Raw genomic sequence first — 27,665 nt, forward strand, 5'->3', positions numbered from 1 at the left:
ACCTCTGTAAATATTAAACTGCAATCGGAGTTAATGTTGTCCTTGGAGGCAGGAGACAGCTTTGGCTCAGGGATACAAAGGCTCCAGAGCTGTTGTGTGTGAAGGTAAATTCAAGCCGTCCCCCTCAAGGGCATTCTTTAAACTGCAAATGCACATCGCATGTGTCTCTGTACCCGCTCTTTATTTCATAGTAAGCAAAAGGAATGATGAGCTCAAAAATATAGACTGCAGTATTAATGCAGAGATGCCGTTTTCTAGAAGAGAAACAAGAGGTTAGACAAATGAATGTTCAGATGGCACTGTTTTCCATTCTTGTTTCTCAAAGGATTTAAGAGCCCAAATTTAATTGGGGGCATTCTCTTTGAGGTGGAACGCTTTTCTTTACTATGGACAGGACTTAAACAGATAATGTAATAAAATGCCTTGCTTACTGCCTGGCACATAATAGGTGTTCAACAGGGACCGTTTCCTTTCCCTGTTGTGCAGTTATATTCACACGTGCGTAGACATGTGCACTAATTCATCAGAGCAGGAATGGCAGGCTGAATCACATGTCCTGCCCCACGACACTTTATCTGTCCTGCACCTCCGCCTGACATCCTGAGGTGGTTAATTTTCCTCCCTGTCACTGATGACAGCTGACCGCTATTCAGGGTGCTCGGTGGCAGCTGAGCGCCTGTTTGAAGTTCCTCAGGTGATTTATTCCTTTAAACCTTCGTAAACCCGTGTCTACAGGGACTGCAATTCCCTCCATTGTCAGAAGAATCAGGAGCACAGGGAAGTTCAGGGATTGGCCTGCCCACCCCCCCGACCCCAGGCATCAAGACCCCAGAACCCCTTCCTGAGCTGGGTACCAGCCCCTGGGTACCACCTCATCCCTGGTGTTCCCAAGACCTCCTGACTGCCAGGCCCTCTGCAGACTTTCCTCAGCTGTCTTCAAAGGCAAGTTCTGTAACTTTTCCCATTTAAGGTTCAGCAAAAGGGAAATAAATACAAAAGCTACTCTAGAGGACAGTTGAAAACAATTACTTGAGCATTATATCAGCATTTTATTTGCATCTAATTACTTTAAAACCTTGCTTTAAGTCGTCTTTTTTTTTTTTTTTTCTTTTTAGGGTCCTACCAGAGGCAAATGGAAGTTCCCAGGTTAGGGGTTGAATCAGAGCTACAGCTGCCAGCCTACACCACAGCCACAGTAACAGCAACGCAGAATCTGAGCCGTGTCTGTGACCTACAGCACAGCTCATGGCAACCCCAGATCCCCGACCCACTGAGCAAGGCCAGGGATCGAACCCAATCTTCATGGATACTAGTGGGATTCATTTCCCCTGAGCCACGACAGGAACTCTCTGCTTTAAGTCTTTGTGTTACAAACTTCCACTTTGAAAGGAGAGCAACTGCGTAGACAAATGGTATTATATTAAACACATACCCACACCCCATGATGGATGTTTGCAGCTTTAAAACCAGAAGTTCTATGGCTAATAGAACTCATTTAATGCTCTACCATAAGTCTGTAATTTTATTGAGGTTTACTAATATATTATAAACAGTGATGTCCGTCATATAGATTTGTCATCTGCCATTTTACTTGACAGGGTAGCTGAAGACAGAGTTCAAAATCACCTTCCTCTGCCTTAATAGAATTGCAAATTTGGTCCAAGCCACATAGGGCAGGTTTTTCCTGGCTTTGCCACGTGATGCCCAAACCCTAAAGGTGCTGGACACCCAGCCGACCTGCTCCTGTCCCTGAGCAGTGAGGAGCCTTGCCGAGGACATGGCACCCTTCAAAGGAACAGGGACTTTTAAAATATTTTCCTGCCCCAATTTTCTTCAAATTGGGACTTGTTTTCTATCCTGGGAGCTATAACTCCACTGGCAGACACAGACTATCCAGGGGCATTTTCTAAATCCAACATTGCTTCCTGCTTCGGTCAGTTGAGTGAGTTTCCATTCTGAGCCCCGGGTTGTAGGGCTGCTTTACTCTCCATCCACTGCCACAGGGGACACTCGGCACCCTGTGGGCTGAGTAGTGCAGACCCCGGGGCAGAGGAGGAAGTTCTCAGGAGTTAAGAATATCCATCTCCTTGAAGATGGACCTCCCACAGGGCACTTTTAAGACCAGGTCACCAAACGTTAATCCTGCTCGAGACCATTTTCTCAGGACACAATATGTGACATAAAACAAGACAGACTTGTGCAAATTTTCCAGAAGAAGAAAAAAAAGATTATAGCAGAAATTGACAGAACATTGTAAATCAACTATTAAAAAAAAAAAAAAAAAAGTTGAGGCATTCCCCTCATTGCTCAGTGGTTAAGGAATCCAACTAGGAACCATGAGGTTGTGGGTTCGATCCCTGGCCTTGCTCAGTGGGTTAAGGATCTGGTGTTGCTGTGAGCTGTGGTGTAGGTCCCAGACACCGCTCGGATCTGGTGTTGTTGTGGCAAGGGCCTAGGCCAGCGGCTACCGCTCCAATTAGCCCCTAGCCTGGGAACCTCCATATGCCACAGGTGCGGCCCTAGAAAATAGACAAAAAGACAAAAAAAAAAAAAAAAAAAGTTGAGAGAGCAATCTCATGTTAAATGTTCACACCACAATTTTTTAAGGACTAATAAAAGTAAAATAAAGGGGAGTTCCCATTGTGGCGCAGTAGTTAACAAATCCGACTAGAAACCGTGAGGTTGCAGGTTCGATCCCTGCCCTTGCTCAGTGGGTTAAGGATCCCGCATTGCCGTGAGCTGTGGTGTAGTTTGCAGACGTGGCTTGGATCCCTCATTGCTGTGGCTCTGGCGTAGGCGGGGGGCTACAGCTCCGATTCGACCCCTAGCCTGGGAACTTCCATATTCCGTGGGAGCGGCCCTAGAAAAGGCAAAAAGACAAAAAATAAAATAAAATAAAATATAAAATAAAGGAAGAATAAAAATAGCTTTAGTCAGGGAGGGAAGAACTGAGAGTTTGGGGTTAGCAGATGCGAACTATTATATAAAGGATGGATAAACAACAAGGCCCTACTTACAGCACAGCATACTGTATTCAGTAACCTGTGGGATACCATCATGGAAAAGAATATGAAAAAGAATATATATGTAGAATTGAATCACTTTGCTGTACAGCAGAAATTAATACGGCATTGTAAAGCACCTCTGCTGCAATAAAATAATTTTTTTTTTTTTGTCTTTTTGCCTTTTCTAGGGCTGCTCCTGCAGCATATGGAGATTCCCAGGCTAGGGGTCCAATCGGAGCTGTAGCTGCTGGCCTACACCACAGCCACAGCAACACCAGATTCAAGCCACGTCTGCGACCTATATACCACTGCTCACGGCAACACTGGATCCTTCACCCACTGAGCAAGGCCAGGGATCGAACCCACAACCTCATGGTTCCTAGTCGGATTCGTTAACCACTGTGCCACAACGGGAACTCCTAAAATAAATTTTAAAAATAAATATAGGACATCCTTTATTGGCCACTCTTCATCATGAGCAGCTTCCAGAATAGAAAGATCAGAGTCAGAGTTCAGTTGCTGCTTTTCCATTATTTTCGTTTCCTGTGTAAAATATTTCATAATTTATCAAGTCTTGGCAAACCACATAGCCTCTTTTTGAGATATAATATTATCTATTGTTTTGTTTTGTATCATCTTAATACCACATCATTTAAAATTCTTAAAAACTTACATTCATTCTGCAAACATTTATTAAGAGCTTTGCTTCAGAAATATTTCCTTCCACTTTGCCATGTGTCCTGATCTTTGGATTGAAAATAACTGTTTCATACATGAATGGTAACCAAATGTCTGTGGAAAAAAAGATTTTAAATGGCTGATTATGATAATTTTTAATTTTATTTAAAAACCATATCTCCAAAAATATAACCAGATGGCAAAAGAATTAATGGCTGCTTAGAAAAAGCAAATAATCTTGTCATGTATGACAGGAAACAAATTCTGTTCCATGTTGTCATTATCATTTTGGTGCAATTTAAATAAAACAGATGATATTATAGGAAAGAAGCAGGGCTAAAGGGTGCGAGTCTTCAGGAAAAGCGTATAAACACTGCAGGACAGCACACTCCTTGGGCACTGAGGGCCCCTGAATATACTTACAGCGCTTCCTTTTATTTTCCTTTCCGGTAGCGATTTCTTAATTAAAAAAAAAAATTTGTAAAAGTTAAAGACAGGGAATTTGGGGTTGGTAGATGCAAACTATTCCATTTAGAATGGAAACGCAATGAGGTCCTACCATACAGCACGGGGAACTATATCCAGTGTCTTAGGATAGAACATAATGGAAGATAGTATGAGAAAAAGAATGTATATATAGGAGTTCCCACTGTGACTCAGCAGGGTAAGAATCCAACTAGTATCCATGAGGATGCTGGTACGATCCCCAGCCTCACTCAGTGGGTTAGAGGATCCATCATTGCTGTGAGCTGTGGTGTAGGTCACAGTCTTGGCTTGGATCTGGCGTTGCTCTGGCTGTGGCGTAGGCTGGCAGCTATAGCTCTAATTCGACCCCTAAGTCTGGGAACTCCCACATGCCACAGGTGCGGCCATAAAAAGCAAAAAACATATATATATTTGACTGGGTCACTATGCTATACAGCAGAAATTGACACAACACTGTAAATCAACTATAATTGAAAAAATAAATATTTCTCTATTTTATTAAAATAAATGCAAAGAATAAAGTGTCAAAAATGAAAAAAAAAAAGTTAAAGAGTAAATTACAAACTTTCCCCCACCCGAAGTTCCCATCGTGGCTCAGTGGTTAACGAATCCAACTAGGAACCATGAGGTGGCAGGTTCAATCCCTGGCCTTGCTCAGTGGGTTAAGGATCTGATGTTGCCCTGAGCTGTGGCGTGGTTCACAGATGTGACTCAGATCCCATGTTGCTGTGGCTGTGGTGTAGGTCAGCAGCTACAGCTCCGATTGGACCCCTAGCCTGGGAACCTCCATATGCTGAGGGTGAGAGTCTAGAATAGACAAAAAAACAAAATAAAACTTTTCCCTACCCAAGCTGAATTTGCCATGAGGGGTCGGGGGTACCATTTTGGGTTTTTATTAATTTGAGTCATTCTGTAAAGATCAAATGACAGCGTGTATAAAGATAGCAAGAACCATGGAGTTCCCTAGTGGCTCAGCAAGTTAAGGATCTGGCATTATCACTGTGGTGGCTCAGGTCACTTCTGAGGTTCAAGTTAGACCCCTGGCCCAGGAACTTCTTCATGCCGTGGGCAAGACCCAAAAAATAAAAAATAAAAAAATAAAGACTCCTAGAAAAAACCAGATTCTGCTTTATTATTCATGGAATTTTGAATTTTGACTAATTGGGAACAAATCTTATTCCAATTATGTATGTACAGTTTTACAGAAAACAAAGTAACCACTACTAAAAAAAAAGTGTTTACATGAATGCCAAATAGTAACATTTTAACAAAATGGATTCAATGATAATATCAACAGAAGCTATTTGTATTTTCTTTCTTTTTTTGTCTTTTTTCTTTTTCTTTTTTCTTTTTCTTTTTTGTCTTTTTTAAGGCCAAACCTGCAGCATATGGAGGTTCGCAGGCTAGGGGTCAAATCAGAGCTTCAGCTGCCAGCCTACACCACAGCCACAGCAATGCTGACTCCTTAACCCACCGAGTGAGGCCAGAAGTCAAACCTGCGTCCTCATGTATACTAGTCACATTCATTGCTGCTGTGCCACAATGGGAACTCCAACAGTAACTATTTGTATTTTAATCTAAGAAAAAAACAGAAAATATTTTGTGTTATTTGAGGGTTTTTTGTTTTTTTTTTTTTTTTTTTTTGGTCTTTTTAGGGCCACACCCGCAGCATATGGAGGTTCCCAGACTAGAGGTCCAGTCAGACCTGTAGCCACCAGCCTATGCCAGAGCCACAGCAACTTGGGATCCGAGCTACATCTGTGACCTATACCATAGCTCACAGCAACACCGGATCCTTAACCCACTGGAGCAAGGCCAGGGATCGAACTCGTGTCCTCATGGATGCTAGCTGGGTTCATTAACCACTGAGCCACAATGGGAATGCCTGCTTTTGTTGTAATAGATATTATTACTTTCTGCAGAGAGACTTCAAATTATAATGAGTAGGCAGGCAAAGACTTTTTTTTTTTTAAAGTGTAGTTGATTTACAGTGTTGTGCCAAATGCTGCTGTAGAGCATAGTGACCAGGTCATACATAGATATACATCATGTAGATACATTTTTTTTCTTATGTTATCTTCCATCATGTTCTCTCCCAAGTGACTGGATATAGTTCCCTGTGCTGTACAGTAAGACCTCATTTCTTATTCATTCTAAATGGCATAGTTTGCATCTACTAACCCCAAACTCCCTCCTCCCCCTTGACAACCACAAGTCTGTTCTCCATGTCTGTGAGTCTATTTCTGTTCTGTAGACAGGTCCATTTGTGCCGTATTTTTGATCCCACATATAAGTGATATCATATGGTATTTTTCTTTCTCTGACTTCACTTAGTATGATAATCTCTAGTTGCATCCATGTTGCTGCAAATACCACTACTTCATTCTTTTTTATGGCTGAGTAGTATTCCATCTTCTTAATCCATTCATCTGTCAATGGACATTTAGATTGTTTCCATGTCTTGGCTACTGTGCATAGTGCTTCAATAACATAGGGGTGCATGTATCTTTTTGAATTATAGTTTTGTCTGGATATATGCCCAGGAGTGGGATTGCTGGATCATATGGTAGTTCTATTTTTAGGTTTCTGAGGCACCTCCATACTGTGTTCTATAGTGTTAAATAGGAAGCACTAAATATAAAATGTTTAATTTGTATAAGAAATAATAGTTGTTTCGCCCAGCAGTATAATTTCTCTTTTCACAGCTTATCTGGATGTCCCCTCAATGCACAGGCCATCAAGAAGGGCAAGGTCTCCGAAGAACTAATGACCATCAAGCTCAAAGCAACTGGAGGTAAGAGGGTCTGGTGGTGCCACCACCCCCATGGTTGAGACCCTGGGTCCCCAAAGGGTCCCAAGTAACAAATCAGTCCCCACATGGGCAGTGCGACCTAAATAGGCAAGAAGGAAGCTTTCCTCAAATTTGAACTATAACTCTCCCTAAGATCCAGTGTTGTAGTGAGCTGGGGTGTAGGTCGCAGATGTGGCACGGATCTGGAGTTGCTGCGACTGTGCTGTAGGCCCGAAACTGCTGCTCTAATTCAACCCTTAGCCTGGGAATTCCCATATGCTGTGGGTGCCACCCTAAAAAGACCAAAAAAAAAAAAAAAAAGAATTTATTGCTTTTTTTCCCTTACTCTTTAACAAAGCTCCCCAACAGAGAAAATCAAGCAATGATACTTGATGGATTAGGGCACATTGGCTAAACTTCTGTCCTTCATTCCTGAAAATGACATGTTTTTTGTAAACGTGTGTGTGTGTGTGTGTGTGTGTGTGTGTGTATGTGTGCATGTTCCCAGTGTAAGCCTTCTATTGAGTTTCGAGAAACAGTTTGGGGCATCTATGTCTGAATCCTTACATTTTCTTCCACACGCAGAATGGTATTTTTACAGTGAATCCGGGTGGTTTAATTTAGCATCTATCTCTACGGGGTTTCCCTGCACACCTCTCCAGGGTCAGTCCCTGACCACAGTTCGTGTGCGGTCCTGGGCACGATTTGGACCTCTCGGTTTGGACCTTCTCACGTTCCTCCGGTCCCTGAGCGCTTCTCCTGAGTTCTCATCCGCATTGTCTCAGGCACATGTTTCCATCGGGCATCCTCCCGGAACGTCTGGGAAACAACGGCAAGGCGGTTAGTTTGCTTTGGAGATTTTACTGGATGGCGTCTGAGGCACAGGAGTAGTACTGAACTGGGGACTCTGTCGCTGCTTTATTCCTCTGATGGCATCGCTCCATCTCTTATACCGTGTGTGACTTTAAAAGAAGATACGCCTTATCCTGGGGGAGTCTCCGACTGCTTGGCTCCCAGGGCCTCGTCGGCTTCAGAAGCTCCACCTGGGGTGGCCTGGGCCCCACCCCCTCCGCGGCTGCGCATGCTCGGAGGCAGGTCAGGGCTCTGGACCATTGGCCCACACCTACCGTCTTCATCCTCCCAACATTCAGATGCTCAGAGTGGTTTCCCAGGCCCTCTCCTTGCTCCTCGGAAATACTCCCCACTCTTCAGACACCTCGAGCACGGTTTTTGTATTGTTTTGTTTTGTTTGTGGGTTTTTTTTTTTTTGCGACGTTGGCACAATTTAGTATTTATTCATTACCTTATTTCAAGTAGTATTTAAAGGGTGGGGCATGCAATGCTACATTAAGAGGAAAAGGGCAAGCTACTTAAAAATTAATCCCCAAAATGAGACAAAAGAAAGTGGAAGGTAAGGTGGTGTCAAGAGGATGATAAAAAGAGTGTGAGGCAAGCCCTCTTGCCGTGGGTAAAAAAGGATCCCAACGTTGCTTTTAGCTTTTTAGAAGCCAAAGCAAAAGGAAGATACAATCATAGAATCACACTGTCAGTAAGTAAATTCAGAAGCAGGAAGTTCTTCAGAGTCTTCGTTTCGAGACATCAACACCGACACAGAAAGGGAAATCCCAGGCGGCTGGACAGGAAGGCAGTTGGCAAAGCAGAGACTAGAGCGAAGCGCTACAGATCGAATACTGTGAAGCGCTGCGGGGTGCAGGGCACTTGCGCCTGGTGCGCCTCGATCAGTCACAGAACTGGGGGCAGCCGGTGGGCACGCCTTGCAGCGGGTCCTTTGAAGTGCACCACCCCCCGGCCGCTGAGCCTGCAAAAGATACAGAACCACGGCAAGGCGGGTGGAACCGGTTGACAGATGTGCGGAGTGCGATTATTCTAGGTGAGCCAGAAAACAGGGAATGACGTGTTTTTACCATTTAAGGAGCCAGAGGCTGATGTCCACCCAAAGCTTGAGAACCTACAAGGACTTGTCATACATGAAGAAAAATCTGCCGGAGCTCAGCTGGCATCTGTCGAAGGTCAAAGAGGACCTAAAGTGCTCTCGATGCTGCCAGTGTGCAGCCCCTGGCTTTCTGCTTGGCCCAAGTCACTGTTCCCTGGATGACTTGGCCTCAATCACTGTTCCCTGGATGACTCCCAAAGCTAGGGGAACACAGCACCCTCAGTCGTTAAAATTATCAAGTGGCTGTAACAATTATAAAGTGCAAGCAACTGAAAATTTCTTAGAATACTAGGCTGAGCTAACCTAGGTATACACCTTTCATGCAATTGGTTGAATTAGGCAATACATGAGGAGAATTTTCCCCACAAACCAATTAAAACATGGAAGGCTTATATTACACATGTTGGCATTGATTTTAGAAGGACTGATCCTCAGTTCTCCTTCCTTGCCGTAATTAAACTTCCACATTCATTTTTTAAGGCCATGACCAGTCTTGATAATAAAATTAGATCATCTGTACATGAATGAATGCTCGCCTTTCTGTTCTTTGTGGGGACAAGTAAAAGTTACAATGGCTGGCCCCATTCTTCCCATGTGACAAAGGAGCATGTTCTAAATATCAGGACACATAAGTCCTCTCTGGACACTGACTCTCATTAGTCCCTCAGTAACTAAAACCATGGAGTTCCCGTCGTGGCGCAGTGGTTAACGAATCCGACTAGGAACCATGAGGTTGAGGGTTCGGTCCCTGCCCTTGCTCAGTGGGTTAATGATCCGGCATTGCCGTGAGCTGTGGTGTAGGTTGCAGACGTGGCTCGGATCCCAAGTTGCTATGGCTCTGGCATAGGCCGGTGGCTACAGCTCCGATTCGACCCCTAGCCTGGGAATCTCCATGTGCTGCGGGAGCGGCCCTAGAAAAGGCAAAAAGACAAAAAAAAAAAAAATTAGATTTACATTAACTCATTTTCCTGTAAATAAAAGAAGCAGCCAGATTTTAGGCTGTAAACACAGTATAACAATAAAGGTTCACTCAAGAAATACAGCAGAATTCATCTGAAATATAATAGCTTCATTTGTACAATATGAAGAAAATAATAACTTAAAGCCCCTTATAAGTTGAATACACCTGCCATCCACAGGCATACACATCACTCACAATGTGTACAGAATACAAAGAAAATGTTATTGTAAATCATAGAGTCCCTAATTATGTAAGTTGAACATAGATTTGTACCAACAAAAATTAGAACAATTGAATGTAAAGAAGCCATATTCGCTTGCTTTCAAACAAGGAGACTCTATAAAGAACCAGGGTCATTGAAGAGTTCAGGCCAATATTTAGTGGAAAGTTTCCATGGTTTCCTAGCAGCATGCAGCTAGTCTAACCCAACACTCTGCTTCCTATTGTAGGTAGATATTTATATCTGCAAAGCCACATCTGTGCACACTTTTTACTGATACTTTCCAAATCGATTAAATATGCATGAGGAGAGGTAACATGATACTGGTTGAGAGAAACTTTTCTGGAATCTGAGAGCTTCGGTTTTGAATCCCAGCTCCACCACTAACTACTAAATCTCTTCCTGCCTTGGTTTTCCCGCCCATGATATGAGGTGATAAGAGAATCCAGTGAGTTAGGATGTGTCAGTGCGCTGTGAATTCCAGATGCGCCCCTCCCAGTTCTGCTTGGGGCAGGGAAGGCAGGGGTGCTCCCACGGACTGTCTGAATAGAAATAGACCAGGTGATGTTGTCACGGAAAACAAGCACAAGGAGATGGACTGAATTGGCTCCTGTGGCTCAGGTAGCTCCTCACATCCCAGGAATCAAGTGAAAACATTAGCTTACCACGTATCAATCTCATGAGAATTCAGGGAGCGTCTCCTGTGTATTAGACCCTGTCCTGCTGTGTCTTTTTCTGAGGTCCCATCTCGTGATCCTACCTTCTTTGTAGGCTTCAGGCCACCGTGTTATGATGCATCTTCCAAACAGCTCCACCTGGATGGGTTCCGAGGCTCGAGTGTCTTCGCTAAGGCTGGGTGTCCGGGGAACATAACCCTACCTAGGTCTCAGGACCCAGAACCCAGGCTGTCGCTCAAGTTCCCACCAGCATCCACAGTTCACAGCCAAACTGAATTCAGGTTTTCCTGCTGGAAACTGCAGGGCCCGAGCCCTCCTCTTCCCAGAAACGTGGATGGTTCCCTGGCTGCTGGAGCAGAAACAGGTCCTCAGCCTGGATCCCTGCATCTCCTAAAATCCGCCACAAGCACTGTACGTTCTACCTGCGACTTTTATCTCACCTCTGCTTCTGCCGCACCTGCTGCCACTGCCAAGGGGCCATCAGACCAGCCTGAGCCCAGCAGCCACCTCCTAAAGGTCCTGCCTTCTTCTCTGTCTCCCTCTCCATCCTTCCTCTGCCTAGAAATCTGAATTAGGCTTTTGAGAAGTTGGACAGGTCACATCAATTCCCCTGTTTAGCATTCTTCTGCGACTCACATTGCCTGGGAATGCCCCCCAGCTCCTGGAGGAGCCCCCATGGCCTGCTGCCCTCCCCCAGACCCTCCCCACCCCAGGCCTCCGTGTTTTCTGCCTCCTCCCTAGGGGCTGCCCCTCTCCACCGCTGGCACTTCCTCTCCCACCTCTTCTGTAAGTGAATTAAAGTCTTAGATTAAAGGCGTCTCCTCCAGCGCTCACTTACTGGTGCCCTGCTTATTCCTTAGGCTCTTCGGGGGCTCATGAGCCCCCCTCCCCCCTTGCTTAGGGTCTGTACACCAGCTGTGATTTAGGAAAATACCATTCCCTGAAGTGGAATTTCATTCCAAAGAAACAGAGGGGAAAAGCACTGTGACAGAGAAATGTAGCAGTAGAAGTTTTCACTTAAATGCTGCTATTACTCAGAATACCTGTCTGATTCGTCATCTCTACTCCCTGACATTGCTGAGAACAAGTCTCTCAACCCCTTTTGGCTGAGAGGAGACTCTGCCAGAGGGATTCCAGCCTGTGTAACATGATGCTCAGAATGCAGCCTGGGAGTTCCAGTTGTGGCGTAGGGGTAACAAACCTGACTATTATCCAGGAGGATGGGGGTTCAATCTCTGGCCTCATTCAGTGGGTTAAGGATCTGGCGTTGCCGTGAGCTGTGGTTTAGGTTGCAGATGAGTCTTGGATCCCATGTTGCTGTGGCTGTGGCTGTGGTGTAGGCTGGCAACTGCAGCTCTGATTTGACCCCTAGCCTGGGAACTTCCAGATGCCATGGGTGCATCCTTGAAAAAAAAAAAAGAAAGAAAGAAAAAGAAAAAGAATGCAGTGCAGTTCTCCAGACCTGGCCAGTGCAGATTAAGCCCTGGGCCCCGGATCCCCAAGAGCCTGGGGTTTGGTCCTGGGATATTGTCTATTGCTTCCTCTGTAACTATGTCGTAAATTGCTGTGGGCGCTAAAGCACTAGCCTTAGCTGTTGCTTTGCTTTTCTTCTTTATTGAATCTCAGAGCCTGGTTTTAGATAAATCTTAAGACATCCTCTCACTGTACATGCACCAGTGAGATAGTTAGTTACTTACAATCAAGCAAGAAATTCCTACCAAGCAGCCACCTGCTGTAAACATTCAGGGCTGACCTTTTTTTCTTAGCATCGTGTGGTAAGCATTACCCATCTTGGGGCAGAGGCAGGGTGGGGGAGGCAGGTGGCTGTTCCAGGTTGTACTTTCATGCACAGTGTGCCCCAGGAACCTTGCACACCCTCCTGTTGTAGGTGTGTCTCAGGTGCATGCCTGTGAAAGCAGCTGCTGGGCTGTGGAGCACATGAAGCTCACCTTCAATAGGTGATGAATTGTGTCAGAGTCGTGACCACGAAAACCACAGTGCTTGCTCTTCCTCACACGCTGCCTGTCTCCCCGTCCTGCCCCTGCTCGGTCTCATGAAATCCAAACACAGGAGCTCACAGTTATCCCTTCGATCTGCCAGCTCTTGGCTTGGAGTCACCACTCTGCACTGTTGCAGTGACTTTAAACCCTGCTCTGGCGTCTGTAACATGAGGCACTATCCCCAGCTTTCTAAAATCTTTAAAGGGTATTCCTATTTCTTCTGTGAAAGAATGATGGGAACATAACTCCTATTCATTGAGAATCGGCTCTATGCCCAGCACTTTTTTTTTTCTTTTTCTTTTTTTCTCTTTTGGCCACCCCATAGCACATGGAGTTCCCAGGCCAGGGATCGATCCAAGCTGCAGTTACACCAGATCTGCAGCAACACCAGATCTTCAATCCACCGTGTCAGGCCAGGATGGAACCTGTGTCCAGACGCTGCAGAGACACCGCTGATTCCATCTCGCCACCAAGGAAACTCTAGCACTTTACATTTTATCGCATTCATTCTTATGCCACTTCCCAAAGCACAAGGAAGTGAAGGAAGTGACTCCCGCTCGAGACCAAGTCAGGCAGCATCCAAACTCCACGCCCACGTCCCCGACGGCAGCTCCTTGGGACCCAGGTCCTTGGGGAAGCCGGGCTGTGGGTCCCAGATGTGGCCCACCTGTCAGCACCCCCTCGGCCTCTAGGGATGGCTCACATGGTCCCACTCGGTGACCAAACGGGTCACTGCTCAGCACAGACCAAGTCCTCCTGCCCTGGCAGTGCTGTGCCCAAGAGAACGCTTAAAAACTCTACCAGTTCTGCCCCTTCCTTTGGGGCAGGCAGGAGATGCAGCCCCATCAGTGGTCAGCGTGGCCTCCTTCAGCCTCTGTGAGGCTCTGGCCTTCTCAGGGGAAAGGGGCTGTGACCCCTGCCCCACGGGGTCCAGACAGGTGTAAGTGAGAGGGTATAGGCAAACCTGCCCAGCGGCAGACCTGGAACAGAGCCGGGCTGCATTAACCACTGGGGCTTTTCTTTCTTTTTTTTTTTTTTTTTTTGTCTTTTTTAGGACTGCACCTGCAGCATATGGAGGTTCCCAGGCTAGGGGTCTAATAGGAGTTGTAGCCGCCAGCCTACGCCAGAGCCACAGCAATGCAGGATCCGAGCCGCGTCTGCAACCTACACCACAGCTCACGGCAACGCCGGATCGTTAACCCACTGAGCAAGGGCAGGGACCGAACCCGCAACCTCATGGTTCCTAATCGGATTCGTTAACTACTGAGCCATAATGGGAACTCCCCTTTTCTTTCTTAATAGATGCCCACACCTACGGCATATGGAAGTTTCCAGGCCAGGGATCGAATCTAAGCCTCAGCTACAGCAAAGCCGGGTCCTTTAACCACAGAGGTAACTGGGACTTTTCTTAGTAAGGAAGTAAATCCGGCAGCTCCTTGAACCCAGTTTTTTAGAATCTTGGATATGGATTGGGATAAAATTTCATTTCAAGTTGAAGTCTCATTTTCACTCATTAAATGTAAAATGACTCTGATTCGTCACAGTCTCCTTTTCCGTTTGAACTAAAATTGTCTGGCTTCCTACAGGCATAGAGAGTGATGAAGAAATTAGGCATTTGGATGAAGAAATAAAGGAACTCAACGAGTCCAACCTTAAAATTGAAGCAGATATGATGAAACTCCAGACACAGGTAAAAAAAAAAAAAAAAGAAAGAAAGAGAAGGAAAGCAATGAGTTGTGTGTAGGTAAATTGTAATCTTAAGGGGAGGCTGAACATTAAACTGGTAAACCCTGAGCAAAGCATCCCGATCTCATGTGAACACACCAGGCACATCTCTGTCAGGAGACCCCTGTGATGCTTGATGAGGTGGCTTGCCCTGGGCCAGGCCTGATTTGATGGCTGTAGGCTGAGCTGCTCACATGTCTGCCTTGGGTGCATCAAAGGCTTTAAAAGCACATAAAGCAGATTATCCGAGTCTGTTGACCTTGTGGTGCTTTAGAAAAACTGTCATGAGAAAACATGAGAGCCCTTGCTTTTATTCAAAAGTCAAGTAACCAGAGAAACTTTTTAAATTTCATTTTTATGGAACACCTCTGAATGAGTCAGTATTTGATAGAAACAGATCTTTTCCAAGATTTTCATGATTCTTTACTAAAAATCCAAGCACTTTTCCAATTCTGCAGTCTCCTGAGTAATTCTGCCCCGTCCCCTGATTAAATTTACCCAAATTAAATGTTCAGTCCAGGATTTTCAAAAGACGCTAATAATAACTCTATTGCAACAGATCAGAAGGAAAAGAATGAGCCAGCTAGTCTGAAGTGTCTTTCTCCCTTCTGTCCTTTCCTAAATGTGGGATTTAGGCCACTGTGGTCGCTGACTCTCAGAAGCCCTCGCTCAGCGACTTAAAACAGAAGCCTTAGTCCACCTGAAAAGCAGGTGTCAGTGTGACCAGCATCATAATCTTCCGTTAATAGTGACTGACCGACCTACAGGAGTTCCCGTCGAGGCGCAGTGGTTAACGAATCCGACTAGGAACCATGAGGTTTCGGGTTCGATCCCTGGCCTTGCTCAGTGGGTTAAGGATATGGCATTGCCGTGAACTGTGGTGTAGGTCGCAGACGTGGCACAGATCCCACGTTGCTGTGGCTGTGGTGTAGGCCGGAGGCGACAGCTCCGATTAAACCCCTAGCCTGGGAACATCCATATGCCACGGGAGCGGCCCAAGAAACGGCAAGAAGACCCAAAAAATAAATAAATAAATAGTGACTGACCTACAAAAAGAGCTCCATGCCCTGGTTTACAGGTCACGGGAACTGGTCTCGAGAACCGTTAGTGGAGGAAGCAGAGGCCTCTGCCCTCCTGAAGCTTCAGGTCTAGAAGGGTCCTCACACAGTGACAAACCAAGTCACAGATGATACATTCCCGCCTCCGAGCAGATTTCAGTACCAAGAGGTACTCTTTCTGAGGCAGTGCTCAGAAAGAAGGACACATTTTGGTGAAGACGGGGAGCTTAGGCAAACAAGGTGAGGGTGGAGGTTAAAAACGGCCAGTGCAAACCCCTACCTCCTGAGACATGCAGGGTTTGAGAAACAGCAGAGAAAGTGATCTGGGGGTTACGGGACCTGAGTTCCTGGGAACATAGGGAGCTCCAGGGCCATTTCTGAGACCTTGGTTTTCAGTCTGAATGAAGGCAGAGCTATCATGCGGTCTACAGCCGGGGGCTGACACGATCCCATTTGACCTACAGTCGGAACAGCATTTAGGAGACTGGTGTGTACAGGTGTGTTGAAGATGGCCAGGAGGAGGTTGGGTGGGCACGGCAGGAGCAGAAGTGCCCCCAGGAAAGAGTCACGGTCAGGGTGGTGGGACGCAGGTTTGGGGAAATAGCAATGCTTTGCCCTTGAATGTGCCGAGCTCGAGGCGTGCACCCCACAGCCTGTGGAGGCGTGGATCTGAATCGTGGGAGAATCTGGGCTGAACTGTGCATAAAGTGATTCCAGCCCTCGGAGTGCTGGGCAGGGGGCAGGCGTGTGAGGGGAGGGGGCCGGCTGGGCCACCCTCAGCACCAGACCCTGCTGCCCCTCGTCCCTCCAGACCCTCGCCCACCAGCCCACGCTGTTTCCACTGCAGATCACATCTATGGAGAGCAACTTAAAGACGATAGAGGAGGAGAACAAACTGATAGAACAGAACAACGAGAGCTTGCTGAAGGAGCTGGCGGGGCTGAGCCAAGCCCTCATTTCCAGCCTCGCTGACATCCAGCTCCCACAGATGGTAAGTCCCAGGCACCCCCAGTGCCCCCAGCATCCCCAGCTCTCCCAGTGCCCCCCAGCACCCCCAGTGCTCCCAGCACTGGCCAGCGGCCACCCACAGGCAGGGCGGGGACAGAAGTGTCGGCTCTGGGGGCCAGCCGCCCCGCCGCCCCACCTTCCATCATCGGGATCCTGATACATACGCACATTTACCCTACATCACAGCCAAGGATCTCAATACAGCCGGAGTCACTCAAAGAGGAGGGCTTATTTGAAACTTGTTTCATAATGTAAGGTGGACACTGGAGGCCCCAGTTCTCACTCAAAAAATTTATTTCCACATGGAAAGTTGCTTCTGTGGCTTACAAAACCTTAGACCCGGCCACTGACATCATCTACCCAAATCAAGAACTGTAAAAAAATTATAATTTTGCGCTTCCTTTCTCCGAAGGATGAAGAATATCCTTATGTTCCCCTCATAAAGGGTACAAAGCACAAAAGTGAGCAAAAGCTAAACACATAGTTGAGGCATAGCAAGTATTTAAAATTCATAGAAAATTAGTTTCCTTTACATTTTCATAAATATAATAAACATTTGGGAGAGGGACTACATTGTTGAATGCTTTTAATTTCCTCAGTACATGCATTTTCAAAACAAGTTTTCTAAAGCTGAAAGTTTTATATACAGAAAACTTTGAAAAAAGCAGCAATTTAATAAAGAAATAGGATTGGTTTCCTGAAAGCAAGAAATCTCTCCATTTACCCAGCTTCCCAGTATGGAGCCCTTGTGTTGACCATTTCCAAAGAGGTCTCTTCACAATGAAAAAAATCAATAATGTAATAACACAATGGAAAATGAATTATAACTGGGACTTCCCCTGTGATGCAGTGGGTTAAGAATCCCACTGTAAGCTGTGGTATAGGTTGCAGATGTGGCTCGGATCCAGCACTGCTGTGGCTGTGCCATAGGCCAGCGGCTGCAGCTCCCATTGAACCCCTAGCCCGGGAACCTCCATATGCAGCAGGTGTAGCCCTAATAAAACAAAACAAAATAAAAACAGTGAGGCTCTCTGCGGAGGTGAGGGTTCAATCCCTGGGCTGGTGCAGAGGGTTAAAGATCCAGAAATGCTGTGCGGCTGTGTTGTAGGTCACAGCTGCAGCTCAGATTCAGTCCCTGGCCTGGGGAAATTCCATATGCCAGGAGCACAGCCATTAAAAAAAAAAAAAAAAAAAAAAAAAAAAAAAAAAAAAAAAACTAAAAAATTTTGAAAAAAGAAAATAAATTATTACTTTATGACCCATATTAAGGTAATTATTGAAATATTGTTTCTTAACATTTGTCTAACTCATATTTCAAATTTGTATTCTGTTATATTTTCTTCAAAGATGCCATAAAAATCATGGTTGCCATACGGGGCACCTCGTACTTTACATATTTACATTGGGGCACTCCTGGTGGTGATTTGGGGGCAGGTTGCCCCAAAACAAATGCACAATTTATTCTGATCCCTGGTCTCCCATCCTATTCCAGAAACACCCCCATGCATAGAGGAAAGGAGGTGAACAGACCCCCACTTGGGGGATCTGCTACTCCACCTGCAAGGCTGGGGAGGGAGGCCAAATGCCTGATGGTGACCCCCAGGGGAAAATGGACAAAAGGCATCTGAGGAGGAAAAAGGACACGTCCCCCCAGACAGTTGTGAGCCAGCAGCTTAAACTCCTCAAAGCCCAGCCCACAGCTGTCTAAGGAACCTTCTGGCACAAGCAAAGCCCTCCCCTCCTGCCTGCCCCCACCCCCTGCACACTAGCTCTGGGCTGAGCAGGGGCAGGGAAGGAGGTGGGGCTGTGAGCCCCCCAGCTCAGCAGCCAGATCTCCTCCTGCTGTGGCTCCAAACTGACCCCAGACTAGGAACAGGCAGTGCCACTCGCCCCACAACTGTGGGAGGAACCCCTCCGCAGCTCAGGCCCCGAATCCCCCACCTGCCATGGGCACCAGGGTCCTTCGGCCCCTCCCGGAGTCCAGAGTCAGATGCCCTGTTCCTCTGGCCTCCGCAGCCCAGACCACGTGACTGGTGCGACGTCTTTTCTCGTCCTTCAGGGGCCCATCAGTGAGCAGAATTTTGAGGCATATGTCAACACGCTCACGGACATGTACAGCCACCTGGAGCGGGACTACTCCCCGGAATGCAAGGCTCTGCTGGAGAGCATCAAGCAGGCCGTGAAAGGCATCCACGTATAGGACCCCACGCCGCCCGCGGGCCGCGCCACCTGCAGCTACGCAGCCCCGCAGGCGGATCCAGAGGGGCTCCAGCCGCAGAGGCAGGCAGGTGCTCTACCCGTTACACTTGCAACGTTGCACTAACTTCTCCCCCCAGCTGACGTGAAAAGGAAAGAAAAACTATGATAGACTCTTTGGATTAAAAGCGATGCAGTCAAATATCAGATCTTATTTATTTTCATATGTTTTTCTTTTATTTCGTCATTGCACTCCTTTGGGTTTTTGGGTTTGATTTTTTTTTTTTGTAAAGTATATGTAAAATAAATGTGACATTTTTATATTTTATTTATTTCTAATCAAAGAGTTTTTTATCTTTTAACTGCATTTTGAAGTCTGCCATATTTTTACAAGTGTGTTGATTAATTTATTTTCCAATAGAATTTAAATAGAAATGCTATTCTCAAATCACATATCTTGCTGGGTTTAAACGAGAAGACAAAGACGTATGAAGGAAATCCTTGTCTAAGGACTGCGTGATGGTCCAGTTTGATTTTTATTGCACACGTTTCCCCTCCCCACCTCCTTCACTGGCTTTGTACTTAGGAGCGGGCTTGGGTCAGGTGTGGGTGGGGACAGCAAGTTAAAAAGGCGCCCTCGAGTGCAGTGTGCGCCCTCACAGAAGCACAGTAGACTGGAAAACAGCCTGTTCGGAATTTGTGAGCAATAATTAAATACAGCAATCAGCAAAGGATTCGACTTGGCTGTTCAGTTTTAGTTAATATGAATTATTTATTTGGAATGTTTTCAGGAAACAAGCTTTTTTAGTGGTGCAGGTTTGTCTCTTTGTTTTTCAAGTCATATCATATAGCTGGCAACTCTTGTCCCAAGATGAGACATGAGACTCGATGTGGCCGGCCAGGCTTTCCTGCCACGCTTGGGCGCAACACACAAGGGACGATATTGATGTAGATTTGTACTTTGCAAACGCGAACGCATCCACATGGAAAACTGTGTAGATACCATATCCCCTGAAATAGCATTTATCTTACTGGGTTGACTGGGAAGAAATGGAAAATGGAGTCACAGGTGCAGAAATGGTACCAGGAACTGAGTCATTGCTTTGAACACTGGCAACATTGTCTCAGCCTCCTTAGGCAACAAGCCAACTTCCAGTTGGACAAAAGTCTTTGTGCAGAAGGACAAGAGCAACAAAGCACACACACTCACACCTGCAGGCACACACCCACACAGACTCACTCAAGGACAGGAAATGGAGCCCGCCATCTTGCATTTCTGGACGGAGCAGAGTTTAGTAGTTGCTGTAGTAAAGGCAATGTCTATTTCAGGGATTGTAAAGTAGTTAAGCCTTGTTTCAAAAGTTTTTTTATATTTATTTTTTTTAAGAAAAAGGTATAGACAACCAGCTAAACTGCCTTTTTGCTGTGCACACACACCTGGTGTGCCTCGTGCCTCCGTGTAAATGGGCTTGGTTTCTGTGCTGTAACAAAGTGTTTATTTTTCCTATAGCCTCATGGATGTAGCCTGACCGAGATGTTGCTCCCAGGCTTGGTGTATCCACTGTTATCACTGTTACTGGACAAAGTAAAACACCGTCCATGGTGATTCCACGCCCTGACACTGGTGGTTGTTCTGTATTAAGTGGGACTTATCTTTGGTTTGGGGTTCATTTGAACCCTTGACTCTTAGTCTAGTGAAAATGAGATGTCTGTTCTTCAGTAGGAACGATGGTTATTTAAAAATCAACTTAAAAAAAAAGAGCTACTACGTGTGCTGTCTATTATAAACGGGACACCAAACAAAATTTTCTATTAAAGTTATGTACTTGCAAACATTTTGCTATACAATACTTGATAGATGCATACAAATGAGTTCACTTATTACAAAGACAAAAGTTTAATTTGCTAAATATTTTAACAAGTTTGTTATATATTTTATTTAATTTAAAAGAAATCTCTTACCAACCTATGTATTTATTACCATAATTTACTATGACTTCGGGGTCATGGATTTGTGTTTGCATAGTTTGAGCAGGATGTTTTGTGAAGTATGTTGGTATTTATTTGCTTCCTTTGTACTTGATGTGTTTTGTAATGTGCACTGAAATTTTTTCCTTTCGACTATGTTAATGATCCATACTGGAAATTGGGTCTTTTGTAAACAACAAAAAGGCAAGGATGTATGCATTTTTTTTTAATTTGACGTAGTTTGTATACCATTTCTTCAAACAATTAATATTTCTTACATCAAAGCAACCGGTTGTGTTCAGTGCTGTACATTTGGTGTATGGTAGGAAATAAAAATTGATAATGAGTTTCAACGTGATCTTTCTCAGGCTGCTGTGTAGAGGACCGTGGCCTTCTCAGAAAGAGCCTGTCCTGAAGGGAAGGGTACACCTGAGCCTTTGAGCCGCTCTGCTGCTTTCAGGCCCATCAACCAATCTGCTTGGCTTATTTTTCCACCCCAAGTGGACAGTGTTTGGGGCCAGTTGGTGAGCCGTTCCACCCCGGGGTTCGGTAAATACACGCACAGGTCAGCAGATGCCTTCCATGTCGGGGAACCTGTGCCCACACCAGCAGGAACTCTTCTGCCCCTAGTGAGCAGTGAGCAGAGAGGCCTCTCCTCCAGATGCCAACGCTCCCTTGGGTGCAGAGTACATGCGTCTATTCGGAAAAGCCAGTTGGACTCAGATTAAAGGAAAATAATTCTTGATGCATCTCTTTTGTTTGCATGTTTTTCCTATCTCATGTCAAACAGCTCGATTTTGTTTTCCAGTTTCAATTTCTGCCCAGTTGAACATCCAGGCTAAAGGACTGGTTACCACTTATATTCAATGTGGGAAAAAAAAAGTTCCCTGGTGGCCTACTGGTTAAAGGATCCAGCATTGTCATGGCTGTTCAATTCCTGGCCTGGGAAATTATCCATGCCATGAATACGGCAAAAAAAAAAAAAAAAAAAAAAAAAAAGTTAAAAAAAAAATCCTTGTCATCCTTATAATAAAGCAAACTTGACTGAAGGGAAGTCTGGTTCCCCAAGGAAACCTAGGGTACTTCAGTAGAGCTTTGTGTCACCAGGTGGCACACGCGGTTAAAGTGCTGTATACATAGCTCACCCTCAGTCACCAAGTTTATGTGTATAAGAGGCACATGTGACCCATCCTGCAAATTCATCAAAGTTGCAGATCTGCTTATCATTCCCTGGCTCATCCCTGGCCGAGAAATGTGCCTGTCCCTGCCTGGGACTTTACATAAGCAAACAGAGCCTGTACCCCTGTCACTTAGGCAGGAGAGGAGGACCAGACCTCCTGGGGATAAGGAGAGAACGGTGGATTTCCCGTCGTGGCTCAGTAGTTAACAAACCCGACTAGGATCCATGAGGATGGGGGTTCGATCCCTGGCCTTTCTCAGTGGGTTAAGGATCCGGTGTTGCCATGAGCTGGGGTATAGTTCCCAGACATGGCTCGGATCTGGCGTTGCTGTGGCTGTGGTGTAAGCCGGCAGCTGCAGCTCCGATTCAACCCCTTGCCTGGGAACCTCCATATGCTGCGGGTGTGGCCCTAAAAAGACAAAAGACAAAAAAGAAGAAGGGTGCGTAAGTTTCACAGGACAGATGTCTGATCAGAAGATGTGTGTGCCAGGCTGCCCCCATGGGAGCTCAGCCTCAAGGGTCCATGAACTGAGGGATGGGTACACAGGCTCCTGGGGAAACTGACTGGGTCCTGGGAAAAGCACTGGGTACCTGGGAGCTGGCAAGTTGGAGGCAAGGCCAATAGCACCTGTAAAGGCTGGAGGTGAGACAGTCACACAGCTGATGGTCATTCAAATACCCAAACATTAGTGAGAAGTAAGGCGATAAGAGATGAGAAGTCTAAGTTAGCATGAGAGGGAGTCGCATTAAACATCCAGGCTAAAGAGATGTAATTCTCAGAGTCCCCGTCATACAGCAGAAACAAATCTGACCAGTACCCATGAGGACACGGGTTCAATTCCTGGCCTCGCTCAGTGGTTTAAAGATCCGCTGTTGCCCTGAGCTGTGGTGTAGGTCACAGACACGGCTCAGATCCCGAGTTGCTGTGGGTGCAATGTCATTCACAATGATTTATTCCATTAATTCAAACAACAAATATCTCTGACATGAGGGCAACAAAAGCGCTCAGTGCTGTACTCTGACGCAGGGCAGGAAATTAAGAATTAAGGCTTTCAGGATGCTGTAGGGAAACACTTGTCCTCATCCCATGAAAGGTCCTGGAGGCTTTAGACCCAGAAGGAAAATGCTTTTCCTTGAACCACGGTCTGTGTGAAAAGAGGGTACGTGGTTCTTTGATTTGCCTCCCTAGAAAAAGTTTTAAAAATTACCTTGACATCGTACATAAATATTTTACTATTCCAAAAACTAGTGTTTTCTACATCTCTTTGTACACATTTTGTCCATATTATTGGATCTGGGAGTAGGACTCTGCCATTTCCTCTCGTTACTGAGCAGATAATTATTGCATAAGCAGGTTTAATGACTAATCACTGTCTACACTGTCCGACAGCATCAATGACGCCGTCTACTCCTGAAGTCCTCTAACGCATTTATGGAGTAAATGTCACCAGGCCAATGACACTGATGAGGAAACTGCCACTCAGAATAGTTAGTAACACCCTAGACCATAAAACTAAGGCAGCCAGATTGGACCACTTTCCAGGGCTTTTAAGATCTACCCCTTGAGGCTCTGTCTACACACCTGTCAGTGCCGTCTCACCTGGAAGAAAACATGAATTAGTCAAGATTATTGTATCTGTCGGGCCCAGATCCTTAAATCCTTATTTTTAGGGCTGCAGGTGTGGTACATGGAAGGTCCCAGACTAGGGATCAGAATCAGAGCTGCACCTGCCAGCCTACGCCACAGCCATATCAATGCCAATCCGAGTATTATCTTTGACCTACACCACAGCTCACGGCAACGCTGGATCCTTAACCCACCAAGAGAGGCCAGGGATCGAACCCACATCCTCATGGATGCTAGTTGGTTTCATTACAGCTGAGCCAGGATGGGAACTCCCAGATTCCCTAAACCTTGACATGACACAGTTCTCCCCACCATCCCGAGCCCTGGATCTGCTTTCCTGGCTCCCAACACAACTGAAGTGTTTCCATCAGCATCATGAGACTTGGCAAGTCAACAATTGCCCTGGTGGGAGTTCCTGTCATAGCTTTGCAGGTTAAGGACCAGATATAGTCTCCATGAGGATGCGGGTTTGATCCCTGGATCCACTCATTGGGTTAAGGATCCAGTGTTACCACAAGCTGCAGTGTAGTTTGTAGATGCTGCTCAGATCTGGCATTGCTGTGGCTGTGGTGTAGGCCAGCAGCTGTAGCTCTGATCTGACCCCTAGCCTGGGAACTTCATATGCAGCACCTGAGGCCCTAAAAAGCAGAAAAAAAAAAAAAAAAAAAAGGAATGGCCTTGGTGCCCCAGAGAGAAGTGCAGGAAATACAGGCTCAGGATTCAGCCTGGTTCTGACCCACAAAGGAGCTTCTATCCCTTCTGCAGGCCACTAGCTCTGTACAGCCAATGCTTGACGCGCCAGCAGATATCCCAACCCCAGGGCGGGGGCCCAGTTTCATCACCAGTCTGTGTACAGTTGTTCAGAGAAGTATCCTTTTCTGTTGCAGCCATACTTGTTATGATGTGTTTTTCTTGAACGGGCATATGGTGAAAATGTGACCCCTTTATCATTTATTTGACAAACTGGGATGGAAAACCTTGATGCGGAGTTCCCGTGGTGGTGCAGCAGAAACAAATCCAACTAGGAACCATGAGGTTGTGGGTTCGATCCCTGGCGTTGCCGTGAGCTGTGGTATAGGTCACAGATGCGGCACGGATCTGGCGTGGCTGTGACTGTGGTGTAGGCTGGCAGCTGCAGCTCCAATTGAACCCCTAGCCTGGGAACCTCCACATGCCACGAGTGTGGTCCTAAAAAGACAAAAGACAAAAAAAAAAAAAAGAAAGAAAAGAAAACCTTGATGCGGGTTTGCCATGCCAACCCCCAAATAAGAACAACATAAATGACTCATTTGTTGTTCTTGTTTTTAAGGCAAAACAATATAATTACTGTGTTCGGTCATAAGCTGCTCGGTGTACGCCTGACAGTTTGGGTTTGACCTCCGACAAGTAAAAGGACACTTTGTACTGACCTTTACCACCAATTAAATATTTAAAAACAGTAAAAGAATGTAAATTTCCCAGCTCATAAGAAAGCGCTGCTGTTTTGGAGTTTTCCACTCAAATACGTTTGATCGTATATAAATGTAGTCACTTTCCTTCTGAGACCAGTTACCTTATTCAGGTGGAATGGGATCCAGGGTGGGACCCACGGATAGGTATTTTAGGTGTTTTGAAGTAAAATCGGCACTGTGGGCGCAGGACACTAACAATACTTTTAAAGAATCAAACGTCCAGCCCCTGGAAATCACTGTAAACATTTCTGAAAGTCCCCCGAATTTCAAAAATGAGGCTCAAGGGCCAGAGGCTGAGACCCCCGACACCCAGCGCAGGCTGAGCGGTCCTCGCTGATGCGGCTGGGCCATTGGCATTGACCCCATGGGTTTGCCATCCTGGGAAGTCCTCGCCCAGGAAGAGGATGTTTAAATATCTTCAGTGTCTGCTCAGCTACATCTCAACAATACAGGTGTCCAGTGGGGAAGGACTGTACCTGTCTCAGGGGAACACCCCTTCTTAGGACAGGGGACATCCCGAAATGGCCATCCATCTCAGAGATGAGTTCTGCCTCCCCTGTGTATCTGGACCATCCCATCCTGGCCATCGGGAACTTGCCTGGCACCAACCACACTCCCAGTCAGAGTCCCCCTTAAACCATGAGAACAACCCCACCCCTGCCTCAGGTGACCGTCAGGGTTAAATTAACCAAGCTCTGTTATGGGGCGGGGGGGGGGGGGGGCCGCGGCCTCGACAGACCCACAGCCATGAGTTATAACTACGGCCTCCGTCGTTCGGAAAGAGGGTACATCCGTAGCTGAACTGGACTCATCAAAAACCTAAAAGCTTAGCTCCAGGAGTTCCCATCATGGCACAGCAGAAACGAATCTGACTAGGAACCATGAGGTTGCTGGTTTGATCCCTGGCCTCGCTCAGTGGATTAAGGATCAGGGCTTGCCATGAGCTGTGGTGTGGGTCACAGACGTGGCTCGGATCCCACGTTGCTGTGGCTGTGGTGTAGGCCAGCAGCTGTAGCTCTGATTCAACCCCTACCACCATATGCTGGCGGTGTGGCCCGAAAAAGCAAAAGAAATAAAAATAAAATAAAATAAAAATAAAAGCTTAGCTCCAGACATTCCCAACCCCTGTGTGGGGAGTTCTGTGCACATAAGGGACGTCTCTCCTGTCCCACAAGCCCTGTGCCTCCAGATCAGCGGTGAAAAGATAAATAATTCGCAGAAGCAGGGGTGGAAGAGGAAAGGCCTGGAGGGAGAAGAAATAGAGAAGAAGCAAAGAGTAGAGAATTCTCCAGCCCTGGTTCCTGGGGCTCTTTAAAAGTAAATGAAAAGTGAATGCAAAGTATAGGCAAACACGGAAGCTAATTCCTGGGCCTGGACCAGCACAGGATACTCGCAGGTACTGCCAGGTGCCCATGAGGATTTTAAATGGGGTGTGTGTGCGCCTGTGTGTTCACATGCACGTGTTCCTCTTAACATTGATTCACTGCTCAGTTTGCACCAGGACTTTCCCAAGTGCTTTGCACACGTGGATTTGATTTCCACTACAGTTCTGGGAGCTGTGATGTACTATAACCATTACACGCTTTGAAGAGGAGTCAGAGTGGCTGAGTCACATGTGAGTTGTCCACTGTCACCCCTTCCCAGGCCCCAGAAAACATGCTTGTCCACATCTCTTCTCTCCAACTCCCTTGCCCCCCCACACCTGCTGCCCCCCCGCCCCCGCCACCTAACCACAGCTGGTGCCACAAGGAAATGTAATGGAAAAACTGTTGGATATGGTAGGTCCAACAGCATATAATTTTTGTCTTTTGGTGAGTTTTGCTTTTTAAGGCCACACCCCCAGCATACAAAAGTTCCCAGGCTAGGGGTTGAATTGGAGCTGCAGCTGCTGTCCTACACCAGAGCCACAGCAAGGTGTGGGACCCGAGCCGCATCTGTGACCTACACCACAGCTCACGGCAATCCTGGATCCTTAACCCACTGAGCGAGGCCAGGGATGGAACCTGCAACCTCACGGTTACTAGTCAGATTTGTTACCGCTGTGCCACAATGGGAACTTCACATATAGTTTTAAAATTAATTTTCCCTCTCGTTTTCCTTATTTTCAATGTCACTGCTAAAAAGTATAAAGTTCACATGTGGCTCTCACTAAATTTCCATTGAACGGTGGTGTTGTGTGACCCATTGCCTCTAGAACACAGAAGCGGGTCCAGAAAGAAAAACCAAGAGTTTATTTCGGCTTCAGCAGCTTAGACATCCCAATGTTTTTCTCCCTCTCTCTCTCTCTCTCTCTCTCTCTCTCTCTCTCTCTCTCTCTCTCTGTTTTGTTTTGTTTTGGGAGAGAGAAGTTGTCAAGTTATGAAAACATCTGAGAATTTCTAGTTTTTGTATGTCAAGGCCAAAAAACAAAGTGGCTAATCACACCATTAAATCTACAAATGTATCGAATGTGTTCCCACCACCTGAAAATCTATTCATTTTCACTCTTTTTAAAACAATTACTCATCTACAGAACCCAAGTCTATTTTAACAGGTCGCTATAATGGTTGGAATGATAGTACATATCTACATACAGTGCTGAGTTAGAAGTTTAGGGAACCCACCAGAAATTAGAGGATCAAAAAAAAAAAAATCCAGCAGATTTCTTTTTCTTTAAGCAACAGTGATCTTCTGCAGATAA

The 27,665-nt window shown here is 46.1% G+C and overlaps 1 protein-coding gene across 30 annotated transcripts in view; it reads left to right on the forward strand.

Moving 5' to 3' along the window:
• The window catches only part of ST18 (ST18, C2H2C-type zinc finger), a 294,874-nt gene extending 273,789 nt beyond the window's left edge, over nt 1–21,085 (forward strand). For all 30 annotated transcript variants that reach the window (XM_021089396.1, XM_021089378.1, XM_021089382.1 and 27 more), the window contains 4 exons: nt 6,875–6,963; nt 14,359–14,462; nt 16,403–16,546; nt 18,623–21,085. In XM_021089396.1, coding sequence (XP_020945055.1) covers nt 6,875–6,963; nt 14,359–14,462; nt 16,403–16,546; nt 18,623–18,763 — 478 coding nt within the window. In that variant the 3' untranslated portion in view covers nt 18,764–21,085. The remainder of the gene's footprint in view (nt 1–6,874; nt 6,964–14,358; nt 14,463–16,402; nt 16,547–18,622) is intronic.

This window comes from Sus scrofa, chromosome 4 (assembly GCF_000003025.6).
Source record: "Sus scrofa isolate TJ Tabasco breed Duroc chromosome 4, Sscrofa11.1, whole genome shotgun sequence".
In the NCBI taxonomy this organism is placed as follows: domain Eukaryota; kingdom Metazoa; phylum Chordata; class Mammalia; order Artiodactyla; family Suidae; genus Sus; species Sus scrofa.